General features: G+C 41.5%; 1 protein-coding gene across 1 annotated transcript; it reads right to left on the bottom strand.

Annotated features, from left to right (window-relative positions):
- Positions 1-955: 955 nt before the first annotated feature.
- SLC30A5 (solute carrier family 30 member 5) lies at positions 956-24,196 on the bottom strand. Its single transcript, XM_074931883.1, has 16 exons — positions 23,966-24,196; positions 22,244-22,366; positions 20,379-20,445; positions 18,865-18,950; positions 16,840-16,927; positions 14,981-15,068; positions 11,874-11,950; positions 10,557-10,727; positions 9,670-9,958; positions 9,110-9,318; positions 7,865-8,022; positions 7,234-7,363; positions 5,541-5,766; positions 3,935-4,161; positions 2,000-2,128; positions 956-1,390 (listed from the first exon to the last, which is right to left on the bottom strand). The coding sequence occupies exons 1-16, from the start codon at positions 24,037-24,039 to the stop codon at positions 1,220-1,222; spliced, it is 2,313 nt and encodes a 770-aa protein (XP_074787984.1). The 5' UTR covers positions 24,040-24,196; the 3' UTR covers positions 956-1,219.
- Positions 24,197-26,023: the final 1,827 nt, after the last annotated feature.

Genomic DNA, 26,023 nt, shown 5'->3' with positions numbered 1-26,023 from the left:
AACATGGCAAAATAAGACTGCTGTGATACATGGAATGATGAGACATACTCATGCCTTCTAACCATGTATTGATTTTCTGTATTCCAAGGAAAATATGTAAGGACTTCAGACAAGAAGAAAAGGGGGCATGGGAAGACTGCATACAGATTTAAGGATAACTACCTCTGAAGACACAGTCCCAGCAAGCATAATTATTTCTTAAACACACTCTTTCGCCTTCCAGTCAAGAAGTCTCAATTTATAGTTTGTTTCAGTAACTTGACAAGTCCCAGACTACTGTCACAGTTAGCGTTCTAAACCTGGACTGCTTCTTTGGGTAATACATGAAGGCAGAGTTGCCTACAGTACTACTGCAGCTGAGTTATGATACTATGAAAAAAATCAAGTAAATGACAGAATAGTATCCTGAAGAGGTGAAGTTTAGCTGAGGTTGCTTGCCAATTAATTACTTTAAGCTTCAAACTATTGCATTTGCAGTTATTCATATAAAAAGTAAAAAAAAAAAATTATTTTACTGGGCAGTTCATTCTGAGTCTTCCCAGGAAACAGGAAAGTGTCTGCAATTTCTGCCCTCCCCAGTTTCTGTTAACCTGTGGATTTTTCTCCTTCAAAAAGTAATTTCATATATATTTAAAATGGTAACATCTATTTGTTCTGATGCATTAAGTTTAGAAATCAAATTTGTACGCCAAGACAGTATATAAACCCCATGTATTTCTATCATCTAACAAAAGTGTACAAATCCCAGGACCTCGGGTTGTTTTTTACTCCCCATAATAAATGTGTAATTTTTTTTCAAAGAGTCTTCCAGCTATGTTTGAAAGAAGAGAAATATTTTTCAGTTATGTTTGTATTCCAATATAAACTATTTCCATTTCCCACTGCTAACAAGAAATTATAATCATGATGTTCCACACGAGAGAAAGTATGGAATATATCTGTGTTCATCCACAAGTTACAAGACTTCTGTTTAATAAACACCAAATACAGTATTTAAGATTTCATTATTCTCACATATACAGCAAATATTCAAGTCCATCTTATTTCCTTTATAAAAGCATCTTGATCCAATTTTATTAAAGACAGTATGCTTAAAAAAATTCAAATATATAGTACATTTGTTTCTGTACATGTATGTGCAAGTTCTCCTGATGAAAATTTGAATCTGGAATCCTACAGCTTCACCATTTACACATCCTTTGGTGACCACAACTTTGTATCACATTATGTAAGTACCATCTTTGTAGTATTTCATGGATTCTAGTTGCTGAGTCATTGCAAGGACATCCTGAAATCCTGTACTGAGTCCAGACATGTGCTGAAAATAAGCTTCCTTTTCCACTTGGACAGTTAGGTTGTTTACACCAGCATCTTTCAGAATCGCTGTAACCTGAATAGAACAGTATGGTTAACATTAGTATTACACTTCGTATGCATCGCACAGTAACTTGCAGTATTCTGGCTCTGAAATACTATAGATTAAAAAAATATCATCATAAAGAATTCAATTTTCTGGAAAGTAAAGACTAGCTTCAGAGGGTACTGGTTTGCAACTTCTGCATTAACAGGTAGTTCTCACTGTCTTGCAGAAGGAAATAAATATCTTTTTAAGGAAAAGAAGAACTCAAGGCAGACAGATACTAGTAAGCCAGTCATACATCCACGATTAGCATCCAGGACATGTTTACAGCCTGTTTTCCAGCACGAAATTCACCTCCTCCTCCTTTTCTCAGAGCAGATGTAGTGTCACTTTCAACAGTGATAAAAGTGCTCCCCCTTTTTTTTTTGTTTTAGCGGACGTTTCAGTAAACAACTCTTTATACAACCAATTCCAAGCTAGCAGGCAAGAGGAAATACAGCATTAGAGACCAGCTCTGAGACATTAACTAGCAGCTACAAAAACAATGACAAACATCAGCTTCAAAATTCAGTCTACAACTTAAAAACAGCCACGGAGTAAGAAATTAAGACATTAAGGTCTAAAAACTTTGCATCTTACCTGCTGTACAATTCTCTGTTCTGTCACATCTGATACCACTTGCACATGTATTGTACCTGCCACAACACTTGCAGAGTGACACCAAAAATGAGGATCTCTGTAGGATATGACTCCCTCGATTTTTTGAATCTGTAAAAAATTACATTACAACAATTAATTTAAGAACTCACTTTAAACTTGTGTATGTACGTGGATACTGGTGGCAAATATTTTACAGGGCAACAAAGCTGTATTGCAAAGCAACTTTTCCAGCTAAGCTGTATTCAGAAATATGTGGTACTGGAAGGTCACCTTGCTACTACTATCAAAGACTAAAAACCAGAAGTCAAACTAAGTGAAAAACCTAGCAGAGTGCAATGCTAAACAGGGTGAGAAAAAAATAAATAAATTAGTGTACAGATCACAGTAACATCAATGGACAGACCAACCAGAAAGCTGGCTGGGCATTCAGCCATTTCAAGGGCATTTGTACCTCACTGTCCAGGATAAGCAGCTGTTTAGTTATCACAGCTGGACTTAATTCAGAGACATAATATCTTCCCATAATTTATCACTTTTAAAAATTTCATGTTTGTACTGGATCTGGCTGGAGTGGACTGAACTTCTTTCACGGTTGCCAGTAAGGTGCTGTTTTGAATTTTTACCTAAACAAGAACACATCAATATTTTGGCTATTGCTGAATAGTGCTTGGGCCCTATCAAGGCTTTCTCTTCTTCCCAGTCTGCCCTTATCCCAGATAGTAGGCTGGGGGTGAGCAGGAACTGGGGAGGGGAAACAGCTGGGATGGCTGACCCAAGTCCACCAGAGGGATATTACATGCCATATTATGCCATGCTCAGCAGCAAAAAATGGGTAGAGGAAAGAAGGGAGTTTTTTGGCTTCAAGGTGGCTGTTGCTTGGAGAGTGGCTGGGCATCAGTCTGCTTGTGGAACACAGTGCACTGCATCCCCCCATCTGTTAAACTGCCTTTATACTGTTCCCAGATTTTTCTTGGTTTTGCTCTTCTTTTCCTCTCCTGTCCCACAGGCAGTGGTGGTAGTAAAGGGGGGAGCAAGCAAGTTGCTGTGTGGATGTGTGGCTGCTGGCTGGGGTCAACCTACAGAAAGCATATTGTTTTACTGTGATGTACTTTTCAAAATACTTTTCCTATGATCTTTTACTGAATTGCTCAGTCTCCCAGAATTGCTGTCTTCCCTCATCAGAAAATGAAACCCACTCTGCATCTCACTTTCACTCTCCCAGCCAATTTCCCTTTATCCTTTTCTTTCTCATGCAGACAAGAACACATCTCCTCCTCTACTAATTGACAGCACACCAACAGGATAGTCTTCTTTCTTTCATCAGATATCCTTCCTTGCTGCCTCTTGTTGATGGCTTCTTCAAAGAACATGAAACTAGTTCTCTGACAGAGAGTTCTCCACACTGAGATCTGCACTACTATTCTGGACAGGAACTTCAAATGAACCAAAAGTGAAGACTAAGTACCTCAAAATATATACCATACTGCGTCAGAGAGGAAGATAATGGACTAGAATGAAAAATTAGAAAAAACAGCACTTTTTTTGCCATCTCACCTACTGTGAATCAGCATGCCCTTCATGATATGGGCAGATAAGAAAACCTGACAGACTCAAGATACAATTCTGTAATGTGAACTGTACACATCAAGTTACATTACTTTCTCAGTACTACGTACCTTTTCCATACTGTTACCATACTTGTCTGAAATCATGAGCTACCCATAAAAGCAAAAAATACTACAGGTTTTTTAAGTTGCAAACCAACTTTAATCAGTGGAGCTCCTAATCCTGTCACATAGAAGTTGTCTAAGACAATGGAAGCTGTCAAACTGAACTATTGAGTTTAATAATTATTAAAAACAGTCATAGCTTTGTATGTTTGTGTATGAAAAGATTTAATATTGCAGTTCTGACCTTTTCTAAAGCAGCATGCAGATCTTTCTCCTGTTCTGGAGGTATCCTCAACAAAAGCACTTGACAGGCATCTTTCAATAGGGGGATAACACTAAGAAAAATCAAGGTAGCAATAAAAAGAGAGCAGAGTGGATCAGCTATGAGCCATCCAAATCGCTGAATAAATATTGTGGATACGATAACACCAACACTGCCAAGGGTGTCTGCTAACACATGCAGAAACACACCTGAAAACAAAATAAACTGAATGATTAAGTTGAACAGTACTGTTTAAAATGTATGTATATGTTCAATAGTGGAAACACAGCTGGGTTTATTAAATACGATAAACACTCCTCAAGCTAAACAGAGGCAACTATCTGCCTAACCTGATGCAAAATTATATAAAACATTTCGTTTTTCTGATGTTTAATTACAAATCAATGTAAAAAACCATTTTTACTCAACAGTGCAATGATCTAGGTAGGTGTTTGCAGATTAAACCAAATGTGAATAGTCTTTAAATTGTTAATGGGATTTGTACTATACAGCATATTCTTTTAATTCTGTATAGAGAGACTCACTGATCCGTAACAGAGGATAAAAAGACCAGTGTAAATGCACTGGTCTGCTAATGTGGACAGATATTAATGCATCTGTTTTTTGTATGCCAACTCTGCTCCAAATTTATATGAAGATTGCCTATCTGCTACTGCTTTCATGGTGGGTAGCATTCTCAATGTACACTCAATGGGCACAGAAAAATAATCTCTAATAATCTGTAAGATTAGTGCTAGTTAAGTGTCAGGATTTGGAAAAATACTGAAATAGCTAAGAGTATGGGCAGACTTCATAAAATTGCCAGACAACAGAATAGCCAGTTGAATTAGGATGTAAAATAGCCAGTGAAATATGAGACTATTTACTAAAATGCTTATGCTCTTACAAGGTTACACAAAAAACTCATTCCTTTATAGAGTTTTTTTTTATAAGCAAGGCAGTTGATAAATAACTACTTTCTAACTACTAGGGAAAAAATTCTAAGAGGTAGCTATGCTGAAATTTTATATATATTGCCCTTATTGGTTAGCTTCTGATTTTAGATTTGGAAAAGAAATTTTCATCTTTTCCACCTTATCTTCTGAATCACAAACAGAAGCATATTTTAGATTTCTGGTTTGCGTTTGTTCTTCTCCCTCTTATACCCTCCCACAGTGTTTTTACAACCAGCTGTCATGTGACACCTAGAAGCATGGTAACCTTTATAGATAAAGACCCTGTACTTTTCATCTCCACTGGGAACTTATAAATGAGGACTTCAAGCTTATTCAATAAGATTCACAATGATTGTTTATTAATGTTACTGAAGACTGTAGATTAATGCTTTTTATTGGTCCTTAGGTATTACCCACATCTCAGAAACCCATGCAAAGAAACATTTCAAGTTACGTTTCTTCAAGTTAAACTCATCAATGAAGAAACAGTGACCAATCAATGCAAATCACATTATACGACTGCCAGATCACTTCCAGAGAGCAATTTTAAGAATGATGCATAGTACTGCGTCTGATTCTACAGTCTGCTGCAAATCACATATACCATTTACAATTCAATAATCTGTACTTGCCTCTCATGTTGGTATTCATGCCTCCTCCAGAAGACCCGTGGGAATGTCCATGGTTGTGCCCATGGTCACTGTGGGAATGGCTGTGCCCATGGCTGTGGCTGTGCCCGTGGTGAGAATGGCTGTGATCGTGTGAGTGACAACCTCCCCGAGAAGCCCCATGGGAGTGTGCGTGGCTAAAGGCACAGATACCAACAAGGTTTACGATCAGCCCTCCAACAGAGACTGGCTGTGAGAGGAAGAAAAATCTTTAAGCTTCACTACATCCTCCCGGGTGTTCAAGTTTATTTTCCTGAACATGGTAATCAAAAATACTGTGCACCTAATTAAGGAAAATTTATCATCATGTGGAAGCATTAACATCAACAGAAGGATTATTCTGATACGGATTCCTCATCATATTCCTTTCAATATACAAGCTGGTTTCAAAGGAGTTTTCCAATTTTATTCCTTCCAACTTCCCCAAAATCCCACCCAACAACCACCATCAAAATGCAAAACCCAGCATCCAGAAACCATGACAAGATAGCAAATTCAGTTTTAAGAAGGGGTGATTGATTTTATTTACTCTGAAAAAGAAATAAAGTGGTTTGAATACAGGCACTGCTTTCACTGGTAAAAAAAAAAAAAATTAAAAAAAAAAAAAAAATATATATATGATCTAGGACACACATTCAAAATTGTACTTAGGCCAGCAACTACTGCTTTGTTGGCTGAGTTATGCTTTTTATCTGTCTGCCTATTTTGCTACTCTCTTGAAAAATCAGCAAAGCATAGGAGTAGTTACAGTTAATAAAGGAGTTAATCAAGTGCTATTTGGGGGTTATTAGACCTTTCTTTGGCTATGCAGACTGTGCTCCTATAGAGGGGGTAACCCCTGCTGTCTCAAGAAACAAAATCAATAGTGAAAATGGGGCAAATATTGAAGATTAAAAAGAAAAAAAAATAATCAGGCCTAGATTCCAGCAATGCACATTTCTAATTGTGCCTGCATAAAAATCTTTCTCTGAAGAGAGCAGGAGAGCACAAATTCATGCGCATGTTTGAGCAAAAGCAAGTGAAGTTGGAAATGTTATAAAGGCAGGCTTGGATTTGCAGAATTTCATAATAAAAATTTAGTTTGAGGAAAATGAACTACTGCATTTGAAAGAAAGGGATGGAAGCTTGAAAATTTAAGTGGGAAGCCCCTGAATAGGATGTGGCAGGTAGAGACACACAGGTGTAGTTAAGATTGGCTATGCACAGCTTCATGATTGTTTATGCCATAGTAACACACTCAGCATAATGTTATGAATTCTGGCTGATTTCTGAGGTTTCTCAGGGACAAATACAAAATCTTTTCTGTAATAACTGACACTGGAATACATAAGGACCAAATTTAGTCTTGTACAAATTATTTCCTTACTATTTTTTATTGTAGAGGACCATCATCTAAAAAGATTAGAGTTGTAACATCTTAGAAAAAAATTCAATTTAACTGCTTAAGTTATATTCGCCCCTAAATATTTTTGTATTTTAAAACCAGATGTAGTTTGGATTTTAAAATTAGAGTGTGTTAAAAAGTCAAGGCAGTTTAGATCTTGAGCATGCAATTTTAGTTTCCTTTTTTTTTTTTTTTTTTTTTTTTAAAAATTAAAACAAACATAAATGAACTATTAACTGCCAAACAATATTCAAGCAGAATGACAAAACTTACAGTTAGCATATTTGTATCTATGTCTGGAGGATCCACTAGTCTGGCCACTGATTCAATGAAGACAAAGAAAGCAATTACCATCAAAAAGAGGCCATTAATAAATCCTGAGAGAATTTCTACACGTCCATACCTGAAAGCAAACATATGTATGTTTGAGAGTGAAGAACAGGTACTCTGAAAAAATTTCAAAGGTCTAACAAATAAAGCTACGATACATTTAATAAATCATTAAGATTGCTTTTTTTCCTCAACGCCACAAAATCATGCGTTAATTTCTGGGTTATTTACTTCTGACCCAGAGGTAGCTAATTTGCACCTGTCCAAACATCAATAGTATAAAGCCATAATAATGTAAGTATATTTTATATATATACACTACGCATTTAGAGCTTCAAACTGCTAAACTGCTGTGCAATTTAACTACACAAATTTTGATTATGTCAGCAGAATTGAAATCCTCATATAAACACTTAACTTTCAACAAATATTTTTGCATGAACACAAATGGAACAGAAACCCAAAGAAGCATGCACCATTAAAACATGCCAAACATATCTTTATAGCAGGACACTTTGAAAATGAGCAAGTAGAATAATTTTTGGATAGTCCTTAAAGAACCTAACATACATACCCATAGGAAAATATGCGAGTTGCTTTCCATCTTGTCATCAGGGCTGCAAAAAGCCCCATCACTAATGCAGAACAATCAAAAAGCATGTGAAATCCATCAGATATAAGACCAAGGCTATTGGTCCATACTCCATAAAAAAGCTCCACAAAAGTGAAAGCCTAAAATGAAAAGAGTTTGAATTTTAGCTTGAAGATTAACTTGTAATTTAATGTCTTGGTAGTTAGGAGGAAACTCTTTTCACTGGACACTTGATGGTTTTCAAAGGTATTGTTCAAAGTATTTCTAGACCATTTTCTCTCTCTTCCAACGAAATGGAAGTGATCCGTGCCAAGTCTATGAAGAGACTTTTTTGAACCTACCATCTCAAAAGTCTTAGACCTAAGAGGACAACCCTCTACAGGAGTAAATTTTACTTTAAAATTCTAAATGAAAACTTATGTTTTGCAGACAAGATTTTAACCATTTTGTCATTAAACAATGTAACAACTTTGATCTGATCTATTATTAGTGTAAAAGCAGTGCTGGCTATACATCTGTTCCGTAAAAATGTTCTTCACCAACTAGCTGTTTAGATCTTAGGAATTAATTTTGAGAAGAGTACACAAGAAAACATTTTTAATACATACATTTTCCCTCTATGATTTACTATTATTAACTGGTCTGTCTATACAGTTTATTTTCTATCTTTCATATTCCATAACGGTATTCCTCAAAGTTACCATGGATACTTCAAGTTTCTCCCCCTATTTTCTTGGATAATAGCCAAAGAACAAAGACATCTTTACAAATCAGGTTGTAGCAACCTTGCTTACTGCATAATCTTTTCATATTTGAGAAAGAGACAAACTCGAATTAAAACCAGTCTTCTCAAAAATAACACTAATCAATTCCACATTTAATATTTTGTTGTCCCCATCCTTGAAGGTCTTGCTAGTTTCAGCTCATCTGCTTGTATCATTGAGATACTTGTCTAGTGGTATGTTTAAGATCAAGGTATTTACTTACTGGTATAACAGTCACACGTAGAACCAGTGCTACACCGTGACAACAAACCAAAATGACATGCCACTTACTGTGAGATTGGCATAACAATATTCTATTTTAACATTCCATCTAATGAAAGCATTCTATCAAGGGTCAGTTTAAAAACAATCAATCATGGGAACCTTTTAAAGAATAACTCTTCTTCCTGTATTATGTATGTACTGTGACTGGGTTTGAAAGAAACACAATCCATGCACTTACCAGATTTAGGCACAAGAAATAGAAGATCTGCCTAGAATCATACTCCTCAAGGATTTGTTTCAGTGACTCCTTAATAAACCGGGGTAATGACTGAGAGCTCTGCTGTAATGCATCACCCATGAAGTTATAGAGAGGAGTGCCTTCAGGGGAATAGCCAATAAGGGTACCCTTCTGCCCTTTCCTGGAGGGGGATGACAGGATATTGGCAGCTGCAAGGAAAGCATTGAAGTTTTTGTTGCTGTTTGTAAGCTATTTCATAATGTATTTTATCAGCAATCAAAGTTTACATAAAATCTGCAGGCAGCAAAGTGATTGTCAACTTCATCTTGAGGTTTATAATTAGATTTCATTGCTATGTAAGATTAGATTATTACTTCTACAACAGATCTGTTACATTCTCTTTTTTTGGTAGACAAACAGTAAAAGAGCACAAAGTTACAAGCCTTTTTTACTCAAAAGGATCCATAAAAGCTCATCCAAAACAATTCTCCACACATCCGTTTTCTGATTGGTTTCTCAGTTACACAAAAATTTATTAAAAGATAAATAAGATTACGTACACAGAATGAAGAAGACAGCACTCACTACCACCCCTCCAGAAAGAACATGCTCTGTGCTTTCGTGGTGTGGTGGCTTGTTCATAGCTCGAAGCTGGTCTGTTATTGGATGTGTCCAAAAGTTGCCGAAAAGCAATGCACTAATAAAAATAAGAAAGGATCCGTATCGAGCACATGTGGAAGCTTCCATTTTGACAGAGCATATGGACTCCACGTAGAAATCCAGGATCACAACAAAAAAGATGACTGTTATGAAAGGCATGATGAGAGAAGACCAAGATTCTACTTTACTCTGCAACAAAAAAAACATTTCAAACAGGTCTGTTCACCATTACATGCAGTTGTATATACAGCATAAAGACTAGTTCACTTCTATTTAAATTTTTCACCAATCGATCCAAACATAAATACTTTTATACTTTCAGTGTATCACATAACACCAACATTCCAGCTATGGAAAGACACATATAACTAATATGCACACTACAGCTCCTTATTCTAGATACTTTCACATGCAATGCCATGTTTGCAACGGTCTACTCTTCCAAAGCATGCAGGCATAGCAAACATGTCTTTAAATTACAATAATCTACTCCTCAGGAATAGAAAAGTCCTGTATTTATAGTCATTAATACTTGTGTAATGTTATATATGAATCCAGGATACAATACCTGAGCTAGAAAGACGAAATAAAATTATCACAGAGGAAATTAAGGCATCACACAGATGTACATCAAAGTATAGAAGAAAAATTTTAAACAGAGCTTACTACAAAAAGTAAAGATGGAAACTCTGGTAATTTTAAATGTATTTTAAAGGAAAGATTTAAATTGCATTTCACAAGCAGAAGCACTACAAAAAATAATTTATTTTTGTTCTTGCTATCTTACCTCTGTTGTCAGAGAGAGGACAATAACCCATGGGCACAACAGAAGGACGGAAACAATATGAGACAAAGCTTGAAGACGCTTGGCTCCACCTACATCTACAGATAGTTTTCGGGAAGCCATGTGAAAACCAACCTTACAGCACAGTGCCAGTACCAGAAGCAGTACTCCTCCCTGGAAACACAGAGGGATTCTGTTAGCATTTCTTAAGAGCCAAATACCTCACTCCAGACAAAGTGACACTTACATGAAAAAAGATTAATGTGTTTTCCTTATCAACAAAAGCCAAAGACAGGATGTTTCCTGTTAATTGTTACTCTAGTTAAAAAAGTAACATAGCATACATGGTTATACCTCAGCACTATTCACAACAGCCTAAGATGACTTGAAGCTTAAAACTCTCTGTAGTGTTCACTGGTATGCAGCAGAAGTGAATTGATCCTGAACAGCATATGAGGGAAAAGAGAGATCACGAAAAACTCAGTTTCCCATCTTCCATTATTAAGTAAGTGTTGTCAGTAAACCCCAAAAGTGTCAAGGCTTGGCCTCTAAGTCTTTCTTAACCTTTTAATTCACTTATATTTAATCACACTGTATTTCTTCACAATATTTTTTTCAAAATTTGTCTATAAATTAATCACAAGGTACACACACATCATCTCACCTCCCTTAGATCACACTTGCTTTGCACACAGTTAAGCAGTCTAACATTTGACTTATTTTTATATTAATACTCTCTCAGCTGCTCCATACTTTTTTTCCTGGTTTAGTCCTCAATGCAGCCACAGTACAAGACTAAGCTAACAGAACAACTCAGTCAGTCAGGTCAATCCCGTACAGTAAGACTTCGCTACTCAGTTATTCATGCCAATTATAATGGGACTATTGACAATATCAGAATCTGTGTCTTCAAATACAAGCATCTAATGTAAACAAAAGACTGAGGAAAGATAAAGAAGCAGCAACAAAACACAGATGCTAAAAGTGAGCAAGAAATGGCTTGTATGTAAAGCACTATAAACATCCAGACATGGATGACAGAATACTTCAAGATAATTTTAATGAGACTTTTTAGGTTACACAGTACAGCAAAGTCCTTATCAACTATAGAAGTTGAATATTGTATGCTTTGGCTTGCTGTATTGAAGCTGATCATATTCAATCATGATGTAAATATTACATGCTAGTTCAGGTCCAATATGGGGTGGGGATGTTGAACTTTTTGGTTTTGATTTAGGCTTGGATTAGCTCTGAGCTGGTGAAATTCTTACCTACAAAACTTAGGATAAATATTAACCTACTAAAATACAAGTTATTTACCTTGTGATCTGCAACACCCAAGAAAGCAATGATTGTATACAGAACATGGGTAAGAGCACTGTCATGATGCCCTTCAGCTAAATAAAAAAATTAAGGAAGAGTTTCACTTGATTTTTTTTTAAAAAAACAAAGAACAGGTAGAGGTAGCAGAAAACCACATTAAGCAGAAACAAGCAAACTGAGCTTTAAGGTTTGTAAAGGTTCTTAAAATCTAGGAAAGATGAAAATATTTCCACAGAAAGTAAATAGTTAAAAATATGGGGAGGGGAAGAGTATTTTAAAACATGAGAACACAGTCACTATTAAATACTGCACAGCAGTCATGATTCAGGGTTTATATTAACTCTGGCAATCAGACTTCAAAAATATACTCAACAGCATTAAATATTAGGTCTATTTTCACTAACAGCACTAAACCCATAAGGTGTCTAAAATATGACCTATATCTTCCCAGTTTCTATGTGTTTAAACTTTAGAAAACAAAGAGTAACTGACAAACACAATGCAGCAAGTATAAAAATAATGACAACTTTTGGAAAACTGTTAGAGGGCACAATGAATTTACTCACCGAAAGCTCAGTGGATTAATTGATACTATTCCTGGATATAGCATTTGCATCTGAATTCCATGCTTTCATCCTTCCTTAAGAAAGTTTACTTGCACATTGCTTGTTTTTACTGCCCACCCTTAACGTACCACTTTTTGCCAGCACGCTTCACTATGATGAGACAACCCGTTGAAAACTTACTTCAGAATCCCTTCCCATTTACTCAGTGGCTTTGAAAGCATGCTAGCTAGCTTCCATTTACAGCTTAAAGTCCACTGTTGTTGGGAGTTACTGCAGGCTACTTCACATCACTTTTCAGCCTAGCAGATGATCTAAGATGACCACATTTGCAAAAGCAAGACAATCTTTAAGCCACTCTCCATGATATCTGAAAAGTCACTGCAGTCAGGTGAATTCCCCAGTGACTGGAAAAGGGAAACACTGCATCCATTTTTAAAAAGGGCAGAAAGGAGGACTCTGGGAACTACTGGCCTGTCAGCCTCACCTCTGGGCTTGGGAAGACCATGGAACAGATCCTCCTAGAAGCTGTGCTGAGGCACATGGAGGACAGGGAGGTGATTTGAGACAGCCAGCATGGCTTCACCAGGGGCAAGTCCTGCCTGACCAACCTAGTGGCCTTCTGTGATGGAATGACTACATCAGTGGACAAGGAAGAGCTACAGATGTCATCTATCTGGGCTTCTGTAAGGCCTTTGGCATGGTCCCTGACAACATCCTTCTCTCTAAATTGGAGAGACATGGATTTGATGGGTGGCCTGTTCAATGGGTGAGGAATTGGCTTGATAGTCGCATCCACAGGGAAGTGGTCAACAGCCCACTGTCCAGGTGGAAATCAGTGGAGAGTGGTGTCCCTCAGGGGTCTGTACTGGGATCAGTACCACATATCTTCATCAATGACAGAGACAGTAGGAACGAGTGCACCCTCAGCAACTTTTCAGGTAACACCAAGCTGAGTGGTGTGGTTGATATGCCTGAGGAATGGGATATCATCTGGAGGGGCTTGGCACAAGAAGTGGGCCCATGTGAACCTCATGAAGTTCCTGCTTCTGGGTCGTGGCAAGCCCTGTTATCAATACAGGCTGGGGTATGAAGGGATTGAGGGCAGCCCTGTGGAGAAGGACTTGGGGGTACTGGTGGATGAAAAGCAGGACATGAGCCAGTAATGTGCACCTGAAGCCCAGGAAGCCAACTATATCCTGGCCTGCATTAAAAGAAGCAAGGCCAGCAGGTCAAGGGAGGTGATTCTGCCCCTCTACTCTGCTCAGACCCCACCTGGAGCACTGCATCCAGATCTGCAGTCCTCAGCACACAAAGACATGGACCTGTTGGACCAGGTCCAGAGGTGGCCACAAAAATGATCAGAGAGATGGAACACTTCTCCTGTGAGGACAGGCTGGGGTTTTCAGCCTGGAGAAGACAAGGCTGAGGGGAGACCTTATTTTGGCCTTTCAACACTTGAAGCGGGTTTACAACAAAGATAGGGACAGACTTTTCAGTAGGGCCTGTAGCGATAGGTAACGGTTTTAAACTAGAAGAGGGTAGGTTCAGACTAGATGTAAGGAAGACTTTACAATGAGGGCCGTGAAACACTGCAACAGGCTGCCCAGAGAGGTGGTGTCACAGGTGAGTTTCTGAGAGGCATCTCAAATCAGAGAGATATATTGGGTCACAGCCTGCTGCGATCCTGGACAGCTCAAAGGGGTCTCACTTAGGGTCACTCTTTATAGGATCACAAGATGACTGACTTTGGTCAGTAGATTTTCTGGCCATAGAATATTGGCCATAATTCTTGTCAGGTCATACTGGTACCTTCCAGGGCAGGCTAAGATCCAGGCTACAGGAGTTATAGAAATAGCTCCTAGGCAACAGGAGTTCCAGGTATGGTTAGGGAGCACCTAGTTCCAACTCACTACACTTGTACACAAGAAAGTGCCAGATGATCCTAGCTTGCTGCACTTGTAACCAAGACAATAGCACAGTGTTAGCTGGTCCTGACATTGCAATACAGCCCAGGGGGTCTGCACTACCACAAGTGGTAGACGACCCATTCCTGGAAACAATTGAGGTCAGGTTGGACAGAGCTCTGAGTAACCTTATCTAGTTGAAGATGTCCCTGATCATTGCAGGGCGGGGGGTTAGACTAGATAACCATTCTGTGATTCTATGAATCTTTCTGGATACATGGAAAAGACTGCCAGCCAGACTGTCAGCCATTTACTGCATACACTTAGGAGAGCTGACTAAAAAAGCTTCTAGCAATCTTAAGTGGTCTGATATGTGCAAATGGGCAGGGAGCCTTTAAGTACAACTTGAAATCTATAGCTGTGTTCTAAGTTATTGAAGCAAGCAATGCCATTCATTCAGCTGTAAATACCAGTATTTAGATGTAAAAGTAAAATCTTCTGCTATAATACTCTCAAAAGGTAAGACTCCTATCAAGAAAAATACAAGCATATTTAATTCAGTGCACTCAGCTCCACAATCTCTCTACTCCAGTAATAATAGGCACTTGATTCTACACATAGCAAGAAAGGATACGGTGTTCTGCTATTTTAGCCATGAGGTCATCATTATCAAAAAGCAGTAAACAGACGACAGCTACGATGAAAAATGCAGCACCTCTTGTCTGTAAAAAAAAAAAACACAAAACAAAACAACAAAAAACCCCAAATATTTTTATAATGTGCTGTACCAGATTGATGTAAAAAAATTCAGGAAATCAGTCCCCTTCCTCGCTCCTTCCTGATCAGTTAAGCACATTTTAGTTCAGTAAGAAAAACATGAGGAAAAAACCATTTTCTTTTAAAAAGTGACCTTGACTATATAATTTTATATTTATTCCAGTTTTCAGATTTACCAGATAATTCAGGGCAAATCACCACTGTAACAAGCTAGAAGCCTGTTTCTTATGAACTTCAAGTGTGGTTGCTTCTTTCTTCATGGTGTGTTTCTGCCTGCCAGAATGCACTGCTACATAAGCCTGATGATTTATTCTTTTGTAGCATCAAGGAGCTATAAATAGTATCTAGTGGACAAACTAGAATTTTGTCTCAGGGGAGGTAAGGGCTAGGGCACTGTGCAAGAGCTCTGAGAAAGCAGAGCCCTGCAGTGCTTTTGTGGAGAAGGGACAAAGGTAGCTATGAATTCCCAGCAGCCAGAGCTTTTCACCACCCTGACTTAAGACACTGTAATTTTGCTATTCATCATCTTGGCAAGACGCTGAGCTCCACAGCTAAAAAATACTATCACAATTCATCTTGCAAAGCCAAATATAGCTATCATGTTCTTGTTTTGGGAAGTCAGCTGACTTCTCTTTGCCACAGTTCACTTCATAAAGCTGAAACATTCAGAGGACAGGGCCATCACTCCCTTGTTTCTGCTGCCTTAGACATGCAGCTTAACAGCCAAGCATGGCCCACTAAGATACAGAATGATAAAGAACCCCTCTGAAGCTCTACATCTACCCTTTGGGTGGCTGGCTGAAGAAAAATATTTGTCTTCTAGATGAAGAGCTTCATGTTGGATGCCCTAAGCATCTCAATTTGAGGGCGGTGGGTATAGGGCATCAGAGCAGACAACTGTGCTATTCACTCTAAGGCCAGCCTAAAAGTGATCAGGGAACTCCAGCAACAGTTATGAGACAGAGATTTCAAAACTGCCAGCCTGAGGGTCACCAAAGCCAGACTTTCTCTTACACAGCAAGTACTCTAGCCTCAGGTATGTAACATCATAAAGTACGTTCATCCAGCTGTCACTGGTTTTGCGTTAAAGTGGCCAAGACTGCTAGGTGCTGGGATGAGCTCATTCCATTTAGGGCTGACGAGGCATAGTTAAAGAACATCTTGTGAAACTGTGTGCAATGGGACTTAGGCAAAGGGTGTCTCAAGTACAGATCTTTGATTAAATGAAAGCCTGGGCCCATTCAGCATGTATAGGCTCATGCAGACATTGAAGTACTTAAAGAATATTTTGGCAGAAAAAAACAAAATATGTGAAAAGCTACAGACATTGAAGAGGCTGGGCCCGGAGACTGTATTGCTGGATTTCAGTGCCTGAAGACCAGGACCACTATATGCACATACGTCCTTTTGTCTGTTTGAACCCAAAATCCCTTTACAAAGAATGCTTAGGTGCAAAAATCATTCTCCAGGTTCTTTTCCACCTACTAACAGAAAAAATTCTCAGGTATCTGCCATGGATGTCTAACAGCTTCACTTGCTGTTTCTCTCTTAATGTCATATTTATTATTTCAAGTAGTATCTCTTATAATTTCACCACTAATTAAATTTAAAAATAACCATTTTCTATGAACACAGGTCTGAAACAGTTCCGGGTAAAGAAGTAATTGTATTTATAGCATCCAGTATCTTTTACATTTGGTAAAATAAATTAAATACCTTTGCTGGTCCTCCACCTGAGCTTGTGAACAAGACACTAAGGAGTGACAGCACAACCACATCACTGTGCTCAAACAGCAACAATGTCCTATAAAAAAGTGAAATAAAGACTTATGTCCACTTACAAGTTTACCTCGCAAGCTTGATACATACTCTTTCAGCAAAAACAATGTCACAGCAGTCAAAGATTTATCCTGTAATTTCAAGAGCAAATTCAAACAATTCAAAAGACAAATGAAAATCTCTTTGCCTTCACCAGCAATAGAGCTAGCTGTGGACAGCAAAGCATATCACAAAACAAAAAGCTTCATAACCCAGGAAACAGATGAAAATTATTCATTTATAGATTGCTTTATAATGTAGGAACACAAGAAGATACTAACTTGCTCAAGACGGAATTATTATTCCATTACAATAACTTATCTAAACCAAAGTTTCTGGCTCTCAGAAAAAAAGAGGTCCTGTTCTATTCTATTACACCCTGTTTATTGAGATGTCAGTGAGGTATCTCCTTCAGATAGCAAAGGCTGACTAACAAGCTATACTGACAGCTTTCCAGAGCAGAACATGAAAGTAATAATTGCTGTCAAGTTTACCAAATGCTTTTGCTGTTCTCCACATAGCAATACAACCTGCTAGGGCCCCTGTTACTGGTTCTGTTTGGGAAGAATGCCATCATCCAGGAAGTCACTACACTACTGAGAAATCCTATCATTCTCAGGTATGCCTACAGCTGTGTAAAGGATAAAACTTCCAACTTCATAAAATGTATGGTTTAAGGCTTTACCTTCCTCTCTCTAATGAAAGATGCTTTTTAATTGTGCTGGTTTTGGCTGGGATAGAGCTAATTTTCTTCATAGTAGCTGGTAGGGGGCTACGTTTCAGATTTTTACTGGAAACAGTGTTGATAATAGAGGGATGTTTTCGTTATTGCTGAGCAGTGCTTACTCAGAGTCAAAGTCTTTTCTGCTTCTCACCCCATCCCACCAGTGAGTTGACTGGGGGTGCACCAGAAGTTAAGAGGGGACACAGCTGGGACAGCTGATCTCAACTGACCAAGGGATATTCCATACCATATGGCATTGTGCTCTGCATATAAAGCTGGGGGAAGAAGCAGGAAGGGAGGGATGTTCAGAGTGATGGTGTTTTGTCTTCTCAAGCAACCATTAGGCGTGATGGAGCCCTGCTTTCCTGGAGATGCCTGAACATCTGCCTGCCAATGGGAAGTGGTGAACGAATTCCTTGTTTTGCTTTGCTTGTGTGCATGGTTTTTGATTTACCTATTAAACTGTCTTTATCTCAACCCATGAATATTCTCACTTTCACCCTTCAGATTCTCTCTCGTATCCTACCAGAGGGGAGTGAGTGAGCAGCTGGGTGGGGCTTAGTTGCTGGCTGGAGTTAAAATCACAACACTAATATATTAACCGCAATTTTTGGAAGTCTAATGTTACTCTCTTATAGTTACTCAATCAGTACTGCTAACAAACACCACAACTGATCTTACTCTGAGTATATGCACTTAATGCTACCCAGTTACAACACAGCACAGGCATATGACCAGATAAAGCAGTGCCCTGTGACAAATGCAGAAACTGATTCTATAGTCAACTGGCAGAGGAATACAAGCTGCTATCACTAGCTGTCAAGCTATGGACTTCAAACAGTTAAATAAACAATTTGGGTTACATTAATGACACTAGAGAAAGCATGAAAGTCACAGTCAGTGATCTTGTATCACTCACATCAATAGTTAAAGCACTATCAAGAACTTCACTGGCATCTTGTTGAAGAATGAATGAAGAAAATTACAAGTTCTACAGAAAATTATAGGTAGCTTTTTCAAAGCACAACGGAGTTCATAGGAAAAAGCACAAAGATCCATTTAAAATTTTAAAAATAAAGCCAGAGGCTGGCATCATGGGCTAATGGACACAAAACAAAAGACAAAGGAGCAAGACAGGGAAAGATCACAAAAATTAGCTTAAAAAGAGAAAACATTCTTTACAGTAAGTATGTATTTACCTCAGTGGTCCACAAAGAGTAAGGCCAAAAAACCACAAGAGTGAAATGATACATCCCACAACAGCATGCTTAAAAATTTTGATCCACTACAAAAGAAAGATATTTCATTATAATTTTCTCCACAGTTTCAAAATAAACACCCCATTATTAGCATTCTCACAGTAACTGTAGAGATAGAGGGGAAAACATATCCTCTGCAAGTTCTGCAAAATTCATAGCATGATTACCTTTACTACTCTGTCAGGCAACTAAGGTTTGTTTGGACATACTATGAATCAGAACTATTTATTTCTTTTCTACCACAGTACTAAATTCTGTAGTATAGTCTTGTTGCCTAATGATGCTTAACGACCTGGCTCAGGGGAAAACAACACGGCAGCCAACCCCAGGCCGCTCGGTCCATCTGCACACAGACATCAATGTGATGGATGGCAAATGGCATTTATTATTGTGTAACACTGCTTTTTATACCCTGGGTTTATGATGTCACATCCGTCTGCCTACGTCTTATCTTCCCGTACAACGCGGTATCTTCCGAGCGCCAGACCTTAACTACCACATTTCCTCCCTCCCCCAGGCTATTCTAATAATATGACAATACCTGTCAAATTTATTGGAAGGTTATATCAATTAGGAATTAGATAAACCTTAAAAAACACAGCGTACCTAAGAGATGTCTTTAACAAAAAGTCTGCAAAAAACACTGAAAAAAATCCATTTACCTGTCAAAGATGCTGTTTATTCTGTTATCTATTGTATATTTCTGATAAAAATATATAGAACTAGATAAGACATCCAAGATAAAGAGCCTAAGACCTTAAGTCTACAAATATACGTGTATGTGTTAAATTCTTTCTTCAGGAAGCAGTTATAATTCATCTATTCAATACATTATTATCTGTAAAGGCAAGTTTTTGAAGAGAAGTCATTCATTTTGGAAATACATTAAACAAGGCAAACTGCCTGTGACAAACACCACATGCTCAAAATGCAGAATTTAAAAATTTTTAGCAATAAAAAACCCATAAATGGACAGATTTTTCCCAACACAAGTCAGTGATGGAATTTATTCCTGTTCATACTTCAAAATTCTGCCATACGTATATAATCATGAAAGCAGTTGACATTAGGAACACTTCTGAGGCTATCCTTCAGATTCTTTCTACTTAGTACATACACCGATTACATTGTGCGTGGATCAATTTTTTGTGCACACAACTACATAAAACAAAGTGAATATGGAGCAGGTGAAGAAAATCTATTTCTCAAAACAGCAGGTTCCAACCTGGCCCTACTTGGCTATCTTGGGATACTGGGAACTAAACACAGGTCTGATGTGCATAGACGAGCCCCTCATCACAACACACCACACAAATCCACTCTTTTGGCATGGGTGATATCACTGGAGCACTTCAACATTTGTTCAGCCTTTGTTCTCCTTTCATTTTTGACAAGAGCCACATTGTCAAGAATGTCTACAAAGATGTGAATCACAATTATATACATCAACTCACCTGACGCTTGGTTACCACTTTTCCAGAAGAAAATGGCTTTTGAAACAAAAGCATAAAAGATGCAGATCTGTTAAAAGAAGGAAGTTTTCTCCATTAGTGTATTAGCAGTAATTTTTTTTATTCAAACCAGCTCTAACTAGGTCTTTCGCATCAGGCTCAGTTCACAAAACAGCTTTTTCTACATTTTTCATTAAAAGGCCACACTTACTGGTTTTATTTCCCCTGCTGCTTTACATGTGTTAGATACCAGTACAAAGCTGATGAAAAGTTAACTTCAGTTCTGGCCAATTTTAAATGCAAGTTCTCCAGAGAACATCTAATGAGATGTTTACCTTGATCTACAAAAATACAAATAACTGATCTCAGAAGTTATGAGGAGAAATAATACTATGTTTTTTATTAACAGTATACATACACCCAAAGCCTTATTCATATACAGAATGCCAAATACGGTCTTGTTAGAAATGGTAAGAAACAGTATGCATCTTCCTCAACTGGGATCGACAGTAAGTGATGGGGAAAAAACCAATATGCTGCTTGGTAACATGCCAAGTGATAAGCCCAGAAATATAAACAAATTTGAAACAAAGGGGAAAAATAAGGTTCCAACTCTGCCAAGTTTGTCACAGAAATGCTCCTCCATGTCGTATCAGGTAAACATGAAGCAGGATTGTGTCTGCAAAAGTTGTTTCTGTCTATTTGCTCTCAGTTTCTACTTCAGTTCTCCATCGATGAAAAAATAACAATTGAAGCTCACAAGCACTACAGGAACACACATTGTAGGAAAAGAGCTTGTCTTCTATACCTTTCTTAAGAAAATCTGGACACGCCTGATTCTCCTATGATAAGTAGTGTCATACAATGATCAGTTTTAAGTTAACAAAACCACGAGTTTCACAGGGGTAGAGTAGTCCTACAGAGAGATGTGGATAGAGCTGTGCAATCACAAGCCATATGAAATTTAACAAGAGCAAGTGCCAGATTCTTCACCTGGGGATGGGGTGCTCCTGGTCTTATGTACAAATTGGGGGATGAGAGGCTGGAGAGAAGCCCTGCAGAAAGAGATCTGGGCCAGACATGTCCTGGGGTGCATCAAGCACAGCATAGCCATCCAGTCCAGAGAGGTGATTGTCCCCCTCAACACTGCACTGGTACAGCCCCACCTCGACTACTGTGTGCACTTTGGGGTGCCTAAATATAAGAAGGACATCAAACTGGTAGAGTGTGTCCAGAAGAGGACAACAAAGATGGTAAAAGGTCTTGAAAGCAAGACTTAGGAGGAACGGCTGAAGTCACTTGGCCTGTTCAGCTTGGAGAAGGCTGAGGATTGACCCCACTGCAGCCTACAACTTCTTCAAGGGGGGCAGCAGAAAGAGAGGTGCTGATCTCTCTCTTGTGACCAGTGATAGGACATGAGGAGATGGGATGAAGTTGTGCCAGGGGAACTTTGGGTTGGGCATAAGGAAAAGGTTCTTCATAGAGAGAGAGGGTGGTCAGTCATCAGAACAGGCTCCCCAGGGAAGTGGTCACAGCCCCAAGCCTGTCAGAGTTCAAGTAGCATCTGGATGATGCTCTTAGTCATATGATTTAGTTTAGGTAGTCCTGTGAGGAGCAGGGAGTTGGACTCAATGATCCTCATGGATCCCTTTCAACTTGAAATATTTTATGATTCTGAAATCATGGTGAGCAAAGATATGAAGGAAAAACACTACTACAGAGTATTTCCTGGATCCACTCATGCTTTCTCGTCTTCAACTGATCAATAATAATATAATGCAGGGTATAATTTTGACACTAACAAAGAACACCATAGACAAAGTGTGTCATAAATCCAGTGGATAAGGCTTCGCCCCCTGCACACTCACCCCAGCTGCACTATAAAGATAAACTGCACGAGGTGGACTGCTTTCAGAAGATCATAGGACTCAAAGAGCCCCACAGCTTTCAAGAACTTGGTGAAGCACAGCAGTACAATGTACCGAGTCAACCTGCAAAAGGAGAGAGGGCAGTCTGCAACTGTGACCACACACATGCTGCCACAGATGTCTGGGCACAGGTCCCACCGCACCCCAGAGACAGGCCACATCAGGTGTGGGTCCCGCACCCACTACACCCCAGGTCCAGGCCACCCCAGACCCTGGACAGAGATCCCACCACAACCCAGAGACAGGTCCTGCTGCCCTCTGGGCCCCTCTGCACTCCAGTCTGGGACTTGTCTAAACGGGGAGGCAAGCCACCCCGGGCCCAGGCCACGTCATATGCTGGAGCCAGGCAAGCCAGGAGCTGAGTCCCACCACGGGCCCAGGAACCACATCCCGCTGCTCCCTGCAGCAAGGCCAGCTGGGCCTGGGATCCCCCCAACCCCGGGCCACCCCAAGCCCCTGATTCAGGTCCTGCTGCACCCCGGGGCTACCAAGAGCCCCGGAGCAAGGGACATGCTGGACCTCGGGCCCCACCCCTCCCGGGACACCGTGACCCTCAGATTCAGGTCCCACCACACCTCACGCAATCCCAGATCCAGGTGCTGCTGTACCCCTGGCCACCTCGAACTCCACAGTCAGGTCCCGTAACACCCCGTGCCACCCCGAGCCCCGGAACGAGGTCCTGCTACACCCCGGACCATCCCGTGTCACCCCGGAGCCAGGAACCCACCAAACCTCAGGCCACGGTAAGCCCCATATCCAGGTCCCACCACACCCTGGGCCACCTCGGGCCATCTCGAAACCAGGGACCCGATGCCCCCCCAGAGGGCACCCCGAGCCCCTGATCCACGTCGTGTTGTACCCTGGGCCACTCTGATCCCCTGAAGCAGGTCCTTCCACACTCCGGGACACCCCAAGTCCCACATCCACTCCCTGCCGCACCCCGGGCCGTCCTGTGTCATCCCAGAGCCAGGCCCGAGGTACTCCGGGCCACCCCAGTCCCAGGATCCAGCTTCCACCGCAGGCCATCCACCCCGGGTCACCCCGAGCCCCATATGGAGGTTCTGCTACACCCCGGACCCTCCCGTGTCACTCTGGGGTCAGGGACCCGCCACTCTGAGCCCCGGAGCTATGTTCTGCTGCACCCGGGGCAACCTGAGTCCCGGAGGCAGGTCCCGCTGCACTCCAGGCCACCGTGACCCCCAGATCCACCTCCGCTGCACCCCTGGCCACCCTAAACACCATAGCCAGGTCCCGATGCACCCCGGGCCATCCCGGAGCCAGGTCCCGAGGCACCCTGGGCTACCCTGAGCCCCGGAACCTGGGACTCGCCGCACCCCGCGACCCAGGTTCAGGTCCCGCCGCACCCCGGGTTATCTCAGGACCACGCCCCACCGCGCCCCGGGCCCCCGAGCCAGGTCCTGCTGTCGCTGGGCTCCGCCGCAGCCCTGGTGCTGGACCCGTCGCCGATCCCTCCCGGTCCCCGGCGGCCCTGCGCCTAACACGGAGCAGGCCGCCGCACCCCATCGCCTCCGTAACGCTGAAGAGCGATACCCGCTTCCCCCTCAGAAGGAGGGACGGCGATGGGAAGCCCCCGTCGGCGGGGCTCGCCCGAGGCTTCCCTCACCCAGCGGAGCGGCCGCTCCCCCCTCCCGCCGCCGTTACCGTGCGCTGGGTACATCCACGGGCCCCAGCACGCCGCCGCCGGCCAAAGCCTGCCCGCTGTATTTCTCCTCCATGCCGGAGCGGGGGAGTTGGCACGGCCCGGCGCCCCTGCGAGGGAAAAGCTGCCAGGGAAGGGGTGCGAGAGCTCAGGCGCGGCGCGGCCCACCTTCCCCACGGCCGGCGCCCCTCCGGCCGGCCGCCATTACCCAGGGGGAGCCCGAGGGCACGGCGGCCGCCGGCCCGCGCGCAGGCGCCAGCCGCAATGCGCAGGCGCCGCAGGGGCCGCAGGGGCGGGGCAGGTGACGTCCGCGGGCGCCGGAAGCACTGGAGCTGCGGGGAGGGGGCAGGGCCGAGGCCGTCCCTTGCTGCCGGGCCGCGCCGTGCCGCGGGGGGGCGGGTGGCGGGGCTCGCTCCGTCGCCGTGGCCGCCGTTCGCGGGCCGCTGTCCCAGCGCCGTCTGGCCCGCCCTCGGCCGCGGCTGCCGGGTGACGCCTGTCCCCTCTAGGCCCTGCCTTGTGCCGCCTCGGGCGTCCGATGTGAAGGGAAAAGTTGTGATTTAGCACTGCGCGGGTGCATAGCGAACTGTTTTTCCCCCATTTCGTGAGCTGCGGTTGTTTGTGCGTGGTGCTGTGTCCCGGACAGTGTTGCCCCGGGGAGGGAAGCCGAGGATTGCCCGGGCACGGGCAAACAGACCACGAGTGAAACCGAGCTTTAAAAAATGTAAGATACATTGCATGTGTACTGCAGAGGGATTTGCTACACATTTTTTGTGACTTGCTTTCCCAACCTATAGTCGGGTTTTCTCCTGTGCTTTAAAGGAAGAATCTTCATCCTGAAACTCGTACATGATACCTGCCGGCCTTCCTTGTAGTTCTAGATGTGGTGCCATAGAGTGAGGCTCTGCCAGGGTGCAGCAGGTTTACGAGTTCCCTGTGCCTTGAAAATCGGGCTGTATTGTACTGTCTGATACCAGAAGTATACTGCAGCTGTTTTCACTAACAAAATGATACATGGCAGTAATTCATTTTAACAAGACACTGTGCTCACAGGAATCCGATGAAAGAGGTAGCACAAACAGGGTGCACTGTATTATGTCACCCCTCTCCAACTGAAGAAGTTGGTGAATTTGTAAAGCCTTGCAACTTGTTTTCATTAGGAGAGGTGAATCATGGAATTGCTTTTTATTTTACGGAAGCCTGTCTATTTTGTATTATTTTGTAATATGGAAAAACCTTACTGTCCTGACCACTATCAGGATCAAGTGAGAGCAGAGGATTTTCCTGCTCATAGCTCCAAGCCTGTAAGCACTTCCACAAAAAATACAGCCAGTCTTTTACTTTTTCTCAGGACCATTGCTGTATGTCATTCACTATCTTTTTTTTTTTTTTTTTTTTTCCCCTTGCACTTCCAGCAGTCTGATGTGGTCCTAGTTTCCTAGATGAATTTCTAATTATACAGATTGTTGGGATCAGATTTTTTGTTAAAGACCTATCAACTGAAATGGAATCCAGCCCCAGCAGCTTGGTGATTCAGTGAATGAGCCAGAAACCTTGGCACATGTGCCTTGTGAGTTGCCTGAGTGCTTTAATTGCTTTGAATAACCAGTTCTTGGTGATCCTGCCAGTGGCAGTGTTTACAGTCACTTGATGCCTCCCTTGATACCCCCACTTTTTGGACAAGGCATCAATATTACCATGCTTTTACCCAAGTCTGATCTTGCTTGCAAAACCATTATATGGCTGTTTCTTCATGCATGTGCTAGATTGCTCAAGGTTGTGAAACTGGGGAGACCTCCACAGTGGTGAGTTTTGGTATTTATCAGTGAAGTGCCTGATGCCCTACTGGTTTCAGTCCCCCTCCAGTGTACCAGTACGGTGTCTGCGCAGAGATTGCTTCACTCACAGGTAAACTGTCCTGGATGACTCACAAAGTGTCCAACAGTTTATGGAGATGCTACAGAATGGCACAAAGAACTAAAATGTCCAGTTGAAACTATTGGGAAAATTGAGGCAAAAGTTTGAAAATGTCCATATTGTGAGCTAGCATTTCTTCCAGACAT

This window comes from Athene noctua, chromosome Z (genome assembly GCF_965140245.1).
Source record: "Athene noctua chromosome Z, bAthNoc1.hap1.1, whole genome shotgun sequence".
Lineage (NCBI taxonomy): Eukaryota > Metazoa > Chordata > Aves > Strigiformes > Strigidae > Athene > Athene noctua.
This window is presented reverse-complemented; position numbering and strand designations above follow the sequence as displayed.